Here is a 16697-nt window from a genome sequence, read left to right on the forward strand (position 1 = left end):
ATGAATAAATTGCAACAACAATAAAAAGATATGGAGGGAGAATCTACTGATAAAAAGAGACCTAAAGGACACATCAGTTTATTATAATGTGTGGATTTTATTTGAACTGTGATTCAAACTCAAAAAATACGTTTATGAAAATTGAGTACCAAGTATTTGAAGTTACTAAGAAATTACGTAATGTTTTAGGTACTGATTGCAGTTATATTTTTTAAAGGGCTCCTTATCTTTTGGAGGTATATTCTGAAATACTTATGACTGATACTGGGATTGGTGTCTGGGATGACATTATAATGTCTGGGATTTCCTTCAAAAAAAAAAATACAGGGAGTAGAGGAAATGTTGTTAAGTTGATTAATTATAAGTTGTTAATTACAAGTTGATAATTGTTGTGGGTTGGTGTTGAAGATTCACCATACTATTCTGCTTGGCTTTGTATATGTTTGAAATTTGAAACTTATCATAATATTAACTGTAAAATGAACTGTATCACAGTACGGAATCGAGGATTGAATTGCCCTCGGGGAAGCTCCACCCACTGAGAGTGGTAAGCCCCACCCCTTCAGCCACGCTAGGCCACCAACTCCTCTCAAGGTGCCCAGATGTTTGTGTCTCCCTTTGGGAATTCCTTGGGAATTCGCACGCTATAAGTCGCTCTCTCTGTTCTTACTCAGACTCCAGAGACTGCTCTAAGTCCCCAGAACTAACCCACCACTTTCAGACCTCGACCGGCGGCTGCCCGGGTTCCTCCCCCACGTCCCAGGGGAGTTTGGTCGCGTCCGGCCGCGACCCCGGGAGCGTCCGCGTCGTCATGGCGACGCTCGAAGACGGTGGCTGCGCCCGCGGATTCCCTCCCGGAACCCGCTCTGGGGTGAGCGGCCTGGGACCTAAGGCTGGGGCGGGGCGGGGTCGGGGGCGAGCGAATTGGACCCCGGGAGGGTGTCCAGCCGCAAGTCAACTTGGGCGGGGGCGAAGGAGAGGTAGGGCCCAAGGGGTGAAATAAGGATGAGGGTGGCCCCTGGGTCAGGGGTAGACCGTGCTCCGGGCAGGGGCTGGAGTAAAGGGGCGCTGAGGGGAGCAGGCCTTTGGCAGGGGTGAAAGGGACTGCTCCGCAGAGCTTGGGGCCCGAAACCAAGGTTGCCTGGGGAGGGGGTGGGGAGGAGGGACGAAGGGGGACAGTTCACCTTGGAGGTGAGTGACCTGGGATAGGAGTCGGGTGACAACCGTTTGGCTATTGTGCCGCCCTGAAGTAGAGGCAGGGAATTTGAAGGAAGAGGGCTGGAGAGTGAACCGGGGTATATGTTGAACGGTTGGAGGGGAAGGAAGGCTGGAGCAAGGTTGGAGGAAGGCTGAAGGAGCGATTGGCGGGAGAGATGGAGGCTGTTCTGAGGAGTGAATACCCTCAGCCATGCCAGTGAAGGGGGATGGGCCGTGAGGGGAAAGGAGAAACTTGTTTCAGAAAGTGATTATTAAGCATTTCTTCGCTATGGGCAGTGTATTTTGCTTGATATTGTAGTCTTTAAGGAATCTAAAACCATGAGCCTTCACACACACACAAAAAGGCACATAAAAATCCACATATGATTTTACATCCAATTCCAGGGGCTTCACTGAGCAGCCCCCAAGTTTAGAGACTTAGCTGTGGAAGATATAGACATGTGGGATTTGTAAAGTGTCATCACAAGGCAAAACGTGATTAACACCAGAGGAGCAGTAAAGGCAGCAATTGCTAAAGAACGTCGAAGGGCAGGATCAGACTCCCAAGGCAAGTCTGCCAAAATGTGTGGCATGAGCTGGGACCCGGTGTCCTAGAACAGAGCTCCTAAGAAGGTGCCCAGTGGCGGGGGAGGAGGTCTGTGGCTTTCCACATCCTCTCCCCACAGAGGGGCCCAGGAAGATGACTCATTATGCCAGTATCTCCCAGTGTTAAAGGGTTTCATGGTCACATTCATCTAAGAAACTGAATCAAAGAAATCTCATAAAGAAAAGACCTGTTTGGGACTTCCCTGGTGATCCAGAGCTTAAGAGTCTGCTTTCCAAGGCAGGGGATTTGGGTTTGATCTCTTATCAGGGAACTAAGACCCCATATGCCACAGGGCAACCAGCCCGGGTGCAGTAACTGGAGAAGCCTTCGAGCCACAATGAAGACCCAGCACAAGCAAATTTGGAAAAAAATAAAAAGAGTCCTGTTTAACTGCTGACTTCAACATTTTGCAAACTTCACTGGCCACGAGAGCCTCAGAAAGCATCAAGACTACATTTTGAGAAAAGCTTTTAAGGAGAATTAAAGACCACAGAAGAGTTTTGAGCTGTGACTCTGAAACAGAGCAGGACCCTATATCCTTCCTTCCATATCCTCAGTCTGCTTTTTGTCTATGGGAAAACTTAGCCAAAGAATAAGTTCAATCAGAGAAGTGAGAAAATGCAAAAGTAGAGAAAAGCAGTTAAATTGGACAAAATAATAATAGTTTAGTCCATAAGCAAAGTCAAGGACCTTTAGTTCCTTCTCAAGGGCTATAGGTAATCTGAGCCATATCCTCGGCGCTATCTTATAGAGACTGAAACCACCACCGGGGAGAAGAAGTTAACTACATGATGACCAGGCTGTAGCTATGACATTTGTTGTTCAGTTGCTAAGTCATGTCCAGCTCTTTGTGACCCCGTGGACTGTAGCATACCAGGCTTCCCTATCTTTCACTATCTCCCAGAGTTTCCTCAAACTCGTATCCATTGAGTCGATGATGCCATCCAACCATCTCATCCTCTATCACCCTCTTCTCTTCCTGCCCTCAATCTTTCCCAGCATCAGGATCTTTTCCAGTGAGTCTGCTCTTTGCATCAGGTGGCCAAAGTATTGGAGCTTCAGCTTCGGCATCCGTCCTTCCAATGAATATTCAGGCTTGATTTCCTTTGGGATTCATTGGTTTGATCTCTTTGCTGTCCAGGGGACTCTCAAGAGTCTTCTCCAGCACCACAATTCGAAAGCATCAATTCTTCAGCGCTCAGCCTTCTTTATGATTCAACTTTCACATCCATACATGACTATGACATAAGCTGCCACCTCCAAAGAAGTGGCCTCAAAGAAAGTGGACAAGTCGACTAGAACTAAAGATTAACTGTTACTTAAAACAATCAAGATGACACTGGTCAGACCACTGCATGACCGATTTCAAGATGACTGTTAGAGCTGGCTGTGCTGTTTCTGTATGTAGCCCCCTTCCTTGGTCTATAAAAGCTCTTGTCCATTGGTCGTCAGTTGTGGGGGCTGGTAAGTCATCCTTTCGACAGAAGTCCACCGCCCCATGCTTGCTGGCATCCAAAATAAAGCAAACTTTCCTTTCCACCAGCCTTGCCTCTTTATTGGCTTTTGAATAGTGAACAGCTGGACCCGACTTTTGGTTACAACATGGCATTGGGGTTGCTGTGTGACGCAAGATGAACAGGACAACCTGTGTGGGCACAGAGTGAGAGGTGGGGAAGGCCTGAGCCACAGCAAACCACACAGTGACAAGAGGTACATTTGTCAATGGTGTGTGGTTTTCTGTGGATGATTATACTACTCCTGTTTTCTTCCCAGGAAAGGACCTTTGGCTTTAAAAAGAAGACTCCATTTTTCATGATAAAATGGCAGCAGTGAAAACCCCCAGCAGAGAAGTAAAGAATGCTGAAGAACCATTTCAAAATGTGTCACCCCTCCTTTTAAGGAACCTAGTGGAGGAACCCAAGAGACCAAAAGAAGTACCCAATCATCTCCTAGAGTCAAGTAAGTGGTTAGAAAACAGGTTTGCTTTACAACTCAGGTCTTCCCAGAGGATCCAAAGTCCAGAAAGCATAATGGAATTTTGGGTGCTGATTTATCTATATTGTTTTACAGGCTTGTGATAGTTTTTATTATTATGAACAATGATTCTATTTAGATCCATTCGCTTAACTGGTAGACTTTTGTGGTGAAAATTAATCACCAAGTTCTGTTCCTTCACATCCTCAAGTGTCTTTGCCCTCTGTCCATACTTTGTCCTCAGGAGGCCACCAGGACTACTGTAGGCCTGGCTCTCCTCCCTAGCCACACTCTCCTCCCATCCACCCTTCAGCCCCCGGCATTTTCTGTCCTAAATCCAGGCTGGCTCCTATCCCCACCCTGTTTGAATGTTCTGAGGGGATCCTCTCGTGTAAAGAATAAAGTCTCGGTTCCTTTGCTCATCGTTTGGCCCCCTTTGCCTGGATCTGAAACTGTCCACTCTCACTCCTCCTGTCCCCCACTTCCAGCCACACCTGTTACTCCTGTTCCTTCAAGACCACTTGGGTTTATACCTTCTTGCCTTTTTCTGTGCACATCCTTAGCCTAGAAAGCCTGGTAAATCCCATAGCTATTGTGTAGAAGGATAATCGTTTTGCTTGTATTCTCACTGAATCCATCTTAACATCACAATACTATTTCCATTGTACACTTGGGCAAGCTGAGACTCCAAAAGCTCAAGTGAATTCACCAGGGTGACTCAGCTGAGTGGGGGGTTGGTGCTCGGCTGTAGCCACCCAGTGTCCAGATCTCCATGTCTCAAGCAGCTTGGTTCCTGCTCACCATTCAAGGCCCATCGAAATGAGGGACCTGCAGCGTTTGGTGTGGCTCTGTTGTTACTTTAGAACACACTGAATTCAAGTCAGTATACTTGACTGTTTCTGGGTATTAACAGGGCAATGCCCATTTTACATCTGTATTGTGGCCCTAAAAACAAAACTCTCAGCATTAAAAAGAATTACCAAGTAATGTTCATTTTAATACTTAAAAATTGGACTTCCCTGGTGGTCCAGTTGCTAAGACTCAATGCTCTCAGTGCAGGTAGCCCAGGTTTGATCCCTGGTCAAGGAGCTAGATCCCACATGCTGCAACTAAGCCCTTGCACAGCCAAATAAATAAAAATAAATATTTAAAAAAATACTTAAAAATTTACCAGACAACCCTGTCACAGTCCCCCTGAGACACCATCCTCACCCTAGTCTAGCCCTTCAGTTTGGCCCAAAGCTGACGACAATGACTGCTCATCACTGGAGGAACAAAAACACCAAACATTTCACACCCACTTTAGTGGAATACAAAGTCACAGAGAGTGGAGGCTGGGGTCAGGGTATCTGTGACTCATGAGGTTTGGGTACAGCCGAAGGGGAAAGGCTGTCATTTGTGAGAAACCAGACAGTGCATTCACTTCAAAGGAGGCAGTTTGCTGGTCAGAATCAGGCCTGGGCTTGATTTTTATAAAATGGAAACAACGGAGGGTTATAAACAAATGCCAGGCATGAAGCACGGCAGAGCTGGGGCATGAAGCACAGCAGAGCTGGGGCAAGTTTTGAAGACACTCACATGTCAAGAGCAAATTGAGTCATTACCATCCAGAGTGATAATTATTCAGAACCTTAGGATTATTCTGTATCACACTATAATTCAGTTCAGAGGAAAGCAAATAGTAACAGTTGAATACACAGCAATAAAATGAAACACTTGGTATTTGCATTCTTTGAAGTGGATGTGCATTACATAACAATCACAGTATTATATACAGTGTGTGTCCTTTACAGGCTTGTTTTATTATGAAGACTTGTACAAAATGTGTACAGAGCAAGTTATTTTAATAGATAATAAAGAACAAATGTGAATTTGTCTCATGATGGTAATATCTCCCAAGCAAAATGTTAAAACAGTGGGAGAAGCAGTTCAGTTCATGTGGAACATCATTAATTGTTGACAGCTGTATCCTCTGTCTGAAACTTCATGTGCATAAAATATCCTAAGTTAAAGGGAGTCCTTGTTGATAGGATCTTCTTTCACTTAATATTTTTTTTTTTTTGTCTCGTGGTATACTTATCTGCATTGTTTTTACAGAGGTTTATGCGAATCTTCTGAATAATAAGGTCATACAGGCAAAACCTGGCATATTACATTTTGGAGGCTATCAAGTAGAAAAACAACACCAGCAAATATTGGTATGTACTTTTTTTTAAATTAAAAAATTTCACTGAAGTATAGTTGATTAACAGTATTGTGTTAGTTTTAAGTATATAGCAAAGTGTTTCAATTATACCTATATATGTGCGTCCTTAGTCACTCAGTCATGTCCGACTCTTTACAACCCCATGGACTGTAGCCTGCCAGGCTTCTCTGGTCATGGGGTTCTCCAGGCAAGAATACTGGAATGGGTAGCCATTTCCTTCTCAAAGGGATCTTCCCAACCCAGGGATCAAATCCAGATCTCCTACATCGCAGGTGGATTCTTTATCATCTGAGCCACCAGGGAAGCCCCATACATACATATATACATTCTTTTTATATTCTTTTCCATTATGGTTTGTCATAGAATATTGAATATAGTTCTTTGTGTTCTATAGTAGGACCTTGTTGTGTATCCATTTTATGTGTAATAGTTTGTATCTGCTAATCCCAAATTCCCAATCCTTCCCTCCCCAACCCCTGTGTAGATAGTGGGATAATTATAATAATGAAATGACATGAATGTTCTCATTTTATTACTCATTCATCTAAAGAGCAGCACAATCAACAGAAGGGAAGATATAAATTTGACCAGGAAAGGCAGTAGTTCTAGGATGAGAAATTTTAAAGTTGCATCAGTTTCCTTGGACAGGTTTCCTCCCTCTGCCAAAGGCACCTCCCAACACTCTTTCCAAACTGGTGCTGTTTCTGAGGGATCCTTGAGGGCCAGAAACTATGCTTTGTGTCCCACATGTTTCAGTTTAGTCCTTAGACCAGCTTTGTGGCGGTTGTATCATGACTCTGTAGAGATGAGGAAACCGTGATTCAGTAAGGTTAAAGACTCACCTCAAGAACACAGGGATGGGACAGACTCACTCTCAGGCTGCCTTCCTCCCAACCAGTGCACTCTTGCACCAGCCAACAGCACCAGCGGGAGAGCTGTCCCTTTCTTAGGAGGGTCCAGCGAGGGTTCTGTTCCACCTTCTTGGGTCAGATGGCCAGGCCTAAATCAGTCATTGTGGCCAGAGCCTCCAGCTAGAGCTGGGACGGCAGCTCCACCAACTTCTGCAGAAGGGACAGGTGAAGGCTGCCCTGCAGAGTGGCTGCAGCTGTGGGGACAGCAGTCTACCACAGAGGTCCCAGCCTTGCTGGGTCCCCTTTTTTGAGATACCCCAACTGGGGAGGGCTCATTGGCCAGAGGACTCCTAACCCACCACTAAAAGGAACCTGACCATTTAAACCTGCTCCACAATCTCGGTGACCCCCACTGTGATCCCCCAAAGTCACACTGAATAGGATGTTAGAACTACTCCAGCTGGTCGAGGGACTGAGCCAGGCCAGCCTCTGGGCATGTGTTGGAGTGGAGTTGATGGATGTGGGGTGTCTCACACAGGCCCTGAGACCCTGGCTTGTGTGTGATGTACCCTTCCACTATAAGACTCTGCATTTAGATATAGTGCATTCTTCTTCAGATTCTTTTCCTATATAGGTTATTATAGAATATTGAGTACAGCTCCCTGTACTATACAGTAGGTCTTTTTGATAATCTGTTTCATATATAGTGATGAGTTGGAAAACTCAGCAGTGGCCACAGGACTGAAAAGGTCAGTTTTCATTCCAATCCCAAAGAAAGGCAATGCCAAAGAATGCTCAAACTACTGCACAGTTGCACTCATCTCACACGCTAGTAAAGTAATGCTCAAAATTCTCCAAGCCAGGCTTCAGCAATATGTGAACCGTGAACTTCCTGATGTTCAAGCTGGTTTTAGAAAAGGCAGAGGAACCAGAGATCAAATTGCCAACATCCGCTGGATCATCGAAAAAGCAAGAGAGTTCCAGAAAAAACATCTATTTCTGCTTTATTGACTATGCCAAAGCCTTTGACTGTGTGGATCACAATAAACTGTGGAAAATTCTGAAAGAGATGGGAATACCAGACCACCTGACCTGCCTCTTGAGAAATCTATATGCAGGTCAGGAAGCAACAGTTAGAACTGGACATGGAACAACAGATTGGTTCCAAATAAGAAAAGGAGTACGTCAAGGCTGTGTACTGTCACCCTGCTTATTTAACTTATATGCAGAGTACATCATGAGAAACGCTGGACTGGAAGAAGCACAAGCTGGAATCAAGATTGCCTGGAGAAATATCAATAACCTCAGATATGCAGATGATACCACCCTTATGGCAGAAAGTGAAGAGGAACTCAAAAGCCTCTTGATGAAAGTGAAAGTGGAGAGTGAAAAAGTGGGCTTAAAGCTCAACATTCAGAAAACGAAGATCATGGCATCCGGTCCCATCACTTGATGGGAAATAGATGGGGAAACAGTGGAAACAGTGTCAGACTTTATTTTTCTGGGCTCCAAAATCACTGCAGATGGTTACTGCAGCCATGAAATTAAAAGACACTTACTCCTTGGAAGGAAAGTTATGACCAACCTAGATAGCATATTCAAAAGCAGAGACATTACTTTGCCAACAAAGGTTCGTCTAGTCAAGGCTATGGTTTTTCCTGTGGTCATGTATGGATGTGAGAGTTGGACTGTGAAGAAGGCTGAGCGCCGAAGAATTGATGCTTTTGAACTGTGGTGTTGGAGAAGACTCTTGAGAGTCCCTTGGACTGCAAGGAGATCCAACCAGTCCATTGTGAAGGAGATCAGCCCTGGGATTTCTTTGGAAGGAATGATGCTAAAGCTGAAACTCAAGTACTTTGGCCACCTCATGCGAAGAATTGTCTCACTGGAAAAGACTCTGATGCTGGGAGGGATTGGGGGCAGGAGGAGAAGGGGACGACAGAAGGTGAGAATGGCTGGATGGCATCACTGACTCGATGGACGTGAGTCTGAGTGAACTCCCGGAGTTGGTGCTGGACAGGGAGGCCTGGCGTGCTACGTTTCACTGGGTCGCAAAGAGTCGGACAGGACTAAGCAACTGAACTGAACTGATATGTTAATCCCAAACACCTAATTTATCCCAGCCCCCGAAACTGTGTCTTAAAGTGGATCATTTCAAGACAGAATTCCGACTATCATATTAGACTCATTCTCTGAGTGGGGAGACTCGCTGCAGGAAACTGACAGATGGTAAAACTGTCAGAAAGCAAAGCGGCCAACAGACAATGCAGCTTCCTTGAGTCCTTACACATTGAAGAGGGAGGAGAGAGAAGGGATCAGCAGAGGAAGCTGTTAGGGGCCGAGTACTTCCTCTTAGGAAAAGGGTCAGGATTTAAAACTGTGATTAGGAACTTTACCCCTCAGTCTGCAAGGACACATTTCTTAGAACACAGCATCAAAGACCAAGGTTAATCATTCATTTTGGAACTTGCATTTCCTGGTTATTAGGTTTGCTATCTAGACGCTGGTGGTGGTTTAGTCGTGTTCAACTCTTGCGACCCCCTGGACAGTAGCCCACCAGGCTCCTCCCCTGGAGGAGTCCATGGGATGTTCCAGGCAAGAATACTGGAGTGGGTAGCCATTTCTTTCTCCAGGGGAAATACTCGAACCCAGGATCGAACCCATATCTCCTGCATTGGCAGGCAGGTTCTTTACCACTGAGCCACCAGGGAAGCCCCTAGATGTTGATAGAATGGATCTAAAATAATTATTGTTTGCAATGAGTGAACAATGAACTTCCTGTTCCCAACCCTCTTCACTCTCCTCATTGCTTTACTCACCCCACCTCCACCCTAAGCAGCCAGATCCTCATTCTGTTGTTATAGATTTGCCTGTTTGAACATTTCACATAAATAGAATCACACAACATGTGGTCTTTTGCAACTGGCTTCTTTGATTCAGCATGTTTCCCAGGCTCGTTGAATTTGTAGCATGAATAGGTACTTTATTCCTTTTTATGGGCAAATAATGTTCTGTTGTATGGTTATATCACTTAAAAGAATTTTTTTTAATTTTTATTGACATAATTTATTTAAAATGCTATAGTAGTTTCAAATGTACAGCAAAGTGATTCAATCATATGTGTATATTTTTATATGTTAATATAAAGATGTATATTCTTCATTTACATTCTCTTCCATTATAGGTTATTACAAGATACTGAGTATACTCCCCTGTGCTATACAGTAGGTCTGTGTTGTTTATCTATGTTATACACAGGGGTGTATAACACTTTTATACACTTTTATGTATATCTTTTAATATATACTTTTATGTATATCTTTTAATCCCAAATGTTTAATTTATCCCTCCCTGCTTTTTCTCTTTGGTAAACATGAGTTTGTTTCTGTGTCTGTGAGTCTATTTCTGTTTTGTAAATAAGTTCACTGTGTCATATTTTAGACTCCACATAAAAATGATATCATATGATATTGAGTTGGCCAAAAAGTTCATTTGAATTTTTCAGAATTCATTATGGAAGAACTTGGATGAACTTATGGCCAACCCAATATCTGTCTTTCTTTGTTTGGCTTTCTTCACTCAGTATGATGATTTCTAGGTCCATCCGTGTTGCTGCAAATGGCATTGTTTCATAATGCCGTCTTTTATATGGCATTATGCTTTTTTATATGGCATTTTATATGGCATTATTTATATGGCATTAATGCTCTTTTATAACTGAGAAATACTCCATTGTGTAGATGTACCACATCTTTATCCAGCCCTCTGTCAGTAGACAGATTACTTCCACATCCTTTTTTGTTGTTGTTCAGTCACTCAGTCGTGTCCGACTCTGCGACCCCATGGACGGCAGCACGCCAGGCTTCCCTGTCCTTCACCATCTTCTGGAGCTTTGTCAAACTCATGTCCATTGAATCACTGATGCCATCCAACCATATCATCCTCTGTTGTCACCTCCTCCTGCCTTCAATCTTTCCCAGCATCAGGGTCTTTTCTAGTGAGTCAGATCTTTGCATCAGGTGGACGAAGTATTGGAGCTTCAGCTTCAGCATTAGTCCTTCCAATGAATATTCAGGACTGATTTCCTTTAGGATTGACTGGTTTGATTTCCTTGCATTCTAAAGGACTCTCAAGAGTCCTCTCCAACACCGCAGTTCAAAAGCATCAATTCTTTGGCACTCAGCCTTCTTTAATGGTCCAACTCTCATATCCATACATGACTACTGGAAAATCCATAGTTTTGGCTAGATGGACCTTTGTTGGCAAAGTAGTGTCTCTGCTTTTTAATATGCTCTCTAGATTGGTCGTAGCTTTTCTTCCAAGGAGCAGGCGTCTTTTAATTTCATGGCTGCAGTCACCATCTGCAGTGATTTTGGAGCCCAAGAAAATAAAGTCTCTCAATGTTTCCAGTGTTTCCCCATCTATTTGCCATGAAGTGAAGACTCTTGAGAGTCCTTTGGACTGCAAGGAGATCCAGCCAGTCCATTCTGAAGGAGATCAGCCCTGGGATTTCTTTGGAAGGAATGATGCTAAAGCTGAAACTCCAGTACTTTGGCCATCTCATGCGAAGAGTTGACTCATTGGAAAAGACTCTGATGCTGGGAGGGATTGGGGGCAGGAGGAAAAGGGAACGACAGAGGATGAGATGGCTGGATGGCATCACTGACTCGATGGACTTGAGTCTGAGTGAACTCCGGGAGTTGGTGATGGACAGGGAGGCCTGGCGTGCTGTGATTCATGGGGTCACAAAGAGTTGGACATGACTGAGCGACTGAATTGAACTGAACTGAACTGATGGGATCGGATGCCATGATCTTCATTGTTTGAATGCTGAATTTTAAGCCAGCTTTTTCACTCTCCTCTTTCACTGTCATCAAGAGGCTCTCTAGTCCCTCTTTGCTTTCTGCCATAAGCGTGGTGTCATCTGCATATCTGAGGTTGTTGGTACTTCTCCCAGCAATCTTGATTCCAGCTTGTGCTTCATCCAGCCTGGCATTTTGCATGATGTAATCTGCATATAAGTTAAATAACAAGGATGACAACATACAGCCTTGATGTACTCCTTTCCCAATCTAGAACCAGTCCATTGTTCCATGTCCAGTTCTAACTGATGCTTCTTGACCTGCATACAGATTTCTCAGGAGACAGGTAAGGTGGTCTGGTATTCTCATCTCTTGAAGAATATTCCAGTTTGTTGTAATCCACATAGTCGAAGGCTTTAGCGTAGTCAGTGAAGCAGAAGTAGATGTTTTTCTGGAATTCTCTTTCTTTGATCCAAATTTCTTGCTATGATCTAAATTTCTATGCTCCAGTGGATGTTGGCAATTTGATCTCTGGTTCCTCTGCCTTTTCTAAATCCAGCTTGAACATCTGCAAGTTCTTGGTTCATGTACTGTTGAAGCCTGGCTTAGAGAATTTTGAGCATTACTTTGCTAGCATGTGCTGCTGCTTCTGCTAAGTCACTTCAGTCGTGTCCAACTCTGTGCGACCCCATAGACAGCAGCCCACCAGGCTCCGCCATCCCTGGGATTCTCCAGGCAAGAACACTGGAGTGGGTTGCCATTTCCTTCTCCAATGCATGAAAGTGAAAAGTGAAAGTGAAGTCGCTCAGTCGTGTTTGACTCTTAGCCACCCCATGGACTGCAGCCTACCAGGCTCCTCCATCCATGGGATTTTCCAGGCAAGAGTACTGGAGTGGGTTGCCATTGCCTTCTCCGTGCTAGCATGTGAGATGAGTCCAATTGTGTGGTAGTTTGAACATTCTTTGGCATTGCCTTTCTTTGGGATTGGAATGGAAACTGACTTCTTTCAGTCCTCTGGCCACTGCTGAGTATTCCAAATTTGCCAGTATATTGAGCGCAGCACTTTAACAGCATCATCTTTTAGGATTTGAAATAGCTCAGCTGGAATTCCATCACCTCCACGAGCTTTGTTCACCATGATGCTTTCTAAGGCCCACTTGACTTTGCATTCCAGGATGTCTAGCTCTGAGATAGGAGAGTGATCACACCATTATGGTTATCTGGGTCATTAAGATCTTTTTTGTATAGTTCTTGTATTTTTGCCACCTCTTCTTAGTATCTTCTGTTTTTGTTAGATCCATAGCATTTCTCTCCTTTATTGTGCCAGTCTTTGCATGAAATGTTCCCTTGGTATCTCTAATTTTTTTGAAGCGATCTCTAGTCTTTCCCATTCTGTTGTTTTCCTCTATTTTTTGCATTGATCAGTTAGGAAGGCTATCTTACCTCTCCTTGCTATTCTTTGAAACTCTGCATTCAGATGAATATATCTTTCCTTTTCTCCTTTGCCTTTCACTTCTCTTCTTTTCTCAGCTATTTGTAAGGCCTCCTCAGGCACCCATTTTGCCTTTTTTCATTTCTTTTTCTTGGGGATAGTTTTGATCACCGCCTTCCATACAGTGTCATGAACCTCCATCCATAGTTTTTCAGGCATTCTGTGTATCAGATGAAATCCCTTGAATCTGTTTGTTACTTCCACTGTATAATCATAAGGGATTTGATTTAGGTCATACCTGAATGGCCTAGAGGTTTTCCCTACTTTCTTCAATTTAAGTCTGAATGTGGCAATAAGGAATTCACGATCTGAGCCACAGTCAGCTCCCAGTCTGGTTTTTGCTGACTGTATAGAGCTTCTCTATTGTAGATAGTGCTGCTGTGAACATTGGGTACATGTATCTTTTGAATTGTGGTTTTCTCTGGGTATATTCACAAGAATGGGATTGCAGGACCATATGGTAGCTCTCTTTTTAGTTTTTTTAAGGAAACTTCACACCATTCACATTTTCCCTGTTCCGTAAGTTGATGGACATTTGGATTTTATCTTTGGGGCTATTAGGAATAATGTCATCATGGACCTTTGTGTACATGTTTTTGTGTGGATATATTTTCATTTCTCTTGGATATGTATTAAGAAGTGGAATTAGGTTGTATGGTATGTTAGTTTTCTGTGGCTGCCTTACAAATCACCACAAATTTAGGGGCTTAGAAAACCAGAAACGCATTCTGGAGGCTAGAGTCCAAAATCAAGGTGTCAGCCGGGCCCTGCTCCTTTCACGGTTCTAGGAGGGGCTCTTTCCTCGCTTCTCCCCAGATGTGATGGCATCAGGTGCTCTTTGCCTTGAGGCTTAATGACCCTAAACCTTGGCCTCCATCTTCGCCTGGCTTCTCCTCTGACTCCCTTTGTCTTCTCTTCTTCTCTCAAAGGAAACTTGTCATTGGACTGAAGGACCAACCAGGTAATCCAGGATGATCTCGTCTCAAGGTCCTTAACTTAATAGCACCTGCAATCACTGTTTTCCCAAATAAAGTCACATTCACATGTTCCAGTTGTTGGGGTGTAGCTAGGTCTTTTTGAGTTCACCACTCACTGTTGTTCTATTTGCATTTCCTTAATGACTGATGACATTAAGCATCTTTTCATGAGCTTACCGGTCACATTACATCAAAGCTTTATGTCGGAGAAGCCATCTGGGATAGCCCAAGCAAAGTGAGAAGTGGGGAGCAGGCACTCGGGGAGTAGGGGAGACACAGAGGCTCAGGGGGGCAAGCATGTGGCATGTTTGGTGTCCAGTGTACAGTCTGCTTTACCTGGATCCTAGGGTTTGGGGAGGGGGTAAAAGCTTCATTCTGCTGAAGAACATCCATCTCTGTCTTATGTACAACACAATACCTATCACACAGAACATACTCAGTAAACACTTGTCAAGATATTAAACTCACTTTATTGGAAGAGAGTGACTTGGCGGCGTCTCACTAGTTCCAAGTAAATACAAGGTAAAGTCTGAATAATCACACTGCTTCTATCAGACATTAAAACAAACAGATAAAAGTACAAAATTATTTCATCTTAATAACATTCTGGGAGACCCAGCCTCCTATTTCTATCAGCAAAGTTAAGCAGAAGCCTAAGGCAGTTACCTTGAGATTCTTGCCAAACAAGGGGGGAAATTCAACCCTGCACTTTATCTTGGTTTTGTTACAGGAAACAGTACAAATTGCCCAAGAATGGAATGATTGAATGTGTGTTTAAAACCACAGTAAATTGTTCATTAACATTTGAGATTGATCCAGATCTGGTTAAAGGCTTTAAAACCTTTTACTTAGATTCATATCAAAATCAATGTTTTGATTTACTTTAAAGGTTGAAATAATGGTTCCCAGTTTTCTCCAAACCAAGACCTCTTAAGTTCTCTTTCCCTCTGAGGAAAGATTTTTTCTGGGAAATTATATTTATTAAGTAAATAATTAATCAATTTTCCCATGAGACAATCAGTGTTACTGTGGCCAGCCCAAAACAAAGTTGTCAGCATACACAGCCTTATCTTATGTAGAGTAACAGTCTTTTCCAGCTTTCTGAAATAATTGTATTAGTTTTCAACTCCTGTTGCAGCCTTCAGAGACCCCTCTGCCCCAGGATCTTGCTTCTCAAACTAGGGCCACATATCTCAATGGCTTCAAGTCAGTGTGTGAGGGTCAGGACCTGAAGCTACAGTGTAAACACAGTTTATCTTTCTGGAGCATCAATTTTTACTCTCCCATTTTGGATAAATGCATTATTGAGCAAAATTTTAGAGTAAAATGCATTATCAATCTGAGGCCACACAAGAAATTCAGGCAAGGCTTTACTGGGCCTCCTGCTGCAGCAGGGTTCCATCCCTGGATCGGGAAGATCCCCTGCAGAAGAGAATGGCTACCCACTCCAGTATTCTTGCCTGGAAAATCCCATGGACAGAGGAGCCTGGTGGGCTACAGTCCATGGGGTCACACAAGAGTTGGACACGACTGAGCACACAAGCATGCATGCTGCAGCAGGGGGAGCGAAGACCAGCAACTGGTTCCCCCACTTGCTCTTCCCCCTCAGAGGGCATGCTGGCTCCTTATATGGGGACGAGGGTAGGGGAGAATCTAGCGGGGTGGGCCTGAGGGACGGCTTGGGTGGTCTGCTCACCCTCCTGGTGGGATGTGTGCAGGGATGTGCTCAGAGCCTGCTTTTGCTCTTGATTCTTCAGAAGTGGTCAGGGGCTTCCCAGGTGGCACTAGAGGTAAAGAACCCGCCTACCAATGCGGGTGGGCTGCAGTCCATAGGGTCCCAGAAAGTTGGACACAACTGAAGCGACTTAGCACACAGGACTGCACTTCAGAAGTGGCAGTTGGGTTTGGGGTTGTTGTTGTTGTTGTTTTATCGTTTTGTATCTTTTTGTACAAGTTTGCCCCAGCTACACATGCTCGCAAGCTTCCCATGCTCGCAAGCTTCAGGAGTTGGTGAGGGACAGGGAAGCCTGGCATTCTACAGTCCATGGGATCGCAAAGAGTCAAACACAACTGAGCGACTGAACTGAACTGAACTGAACACATGCTCACAGCTATTTTTTGTTCCTTATAGTTTCTTTGTATTTTGTTGCTCAAGGAGACATTTGTCCAGGTTCAAGCACTAGAGCAGAGTCCCAAGTCCCAGATCCCAGCCTGTCTCAAACACTTTAAAGAACTTACAGAGCTGCTTGTGTTTTGCCCCCAGATGCCTGTGGTGTTAGGTATTTACCTCTGAGAAGCTGTGTCCCTGAGGGGAAGGATTAAAAGGACCCCAACTTGGGAGGCTGAAATGTGTTTAGAAAATACTGTAAGTGCTTGGGGCTGAAGATTATAGACCCTACCCACCAAAGCCAGCGCTTTACTGGAGGCTGGGTTTGCTCTGCCCTGTGGAGGGAATGGAAGGGAGACTGTGAGGAGCGGTGTGTGCATGGGGGAGCTGTGAGCAGGCCTTGCAAAGTCCCTCTGACCCTGGAGTAAAAGCTCTTTAACCTGTGACTGCCTGGTATCCGGTTGCTGGTTCCTTGTTTGTTTGT

At 44.2% G+C, this 16697-nt stretch overlaps 1 protein-coding gene across 3 annotated transcripts in view; it reads left to right on the forward strand.

The window, feature by feature from the left end:
* Positions 1-559: 559 nt before the first annotated feature.
* Positions 560-16697, forward strand: part of CFAP221 (cilia and flagella associated protein 221) — a 133801-nt gene continuing 117663 nt past the window's right edge. The window contains exons 1-3 of one of the 3 annotated variants that reach the window (XM_061439816.1): positions 560-871; positions 3578-3763; positions 5876-5976. In XM_061439816.1, coding sequence (XP_061295800.1) covers positions 3625-3763; positions 5876-5976 — 240 coding nt within the window. In that variant the 5' untranslated portion in view covers positions 560-871; positions 3578-3624. The remainder of the gene's footprint in view (positions 872-3577; positions 3764-5875; positions 5977-16697) is intronic. The other 2 variants (XM_061439823.1, XM_061439811.1) reach the window with 2 other exon arrangements.

Source organism: Bos javanicus, chromosome 2 (genome assembly GCF_032452875.1).
Source record: "Bos javanicus breed banteng chromosome 2, ARS-OSU_banteng_1.0, whole genome shotgun sequence".
NCBI lineage: Eukaryota > Metazoa > Chordata > Mammalia > Artiodactyla > Bovidae > Bos > Bos javanicus.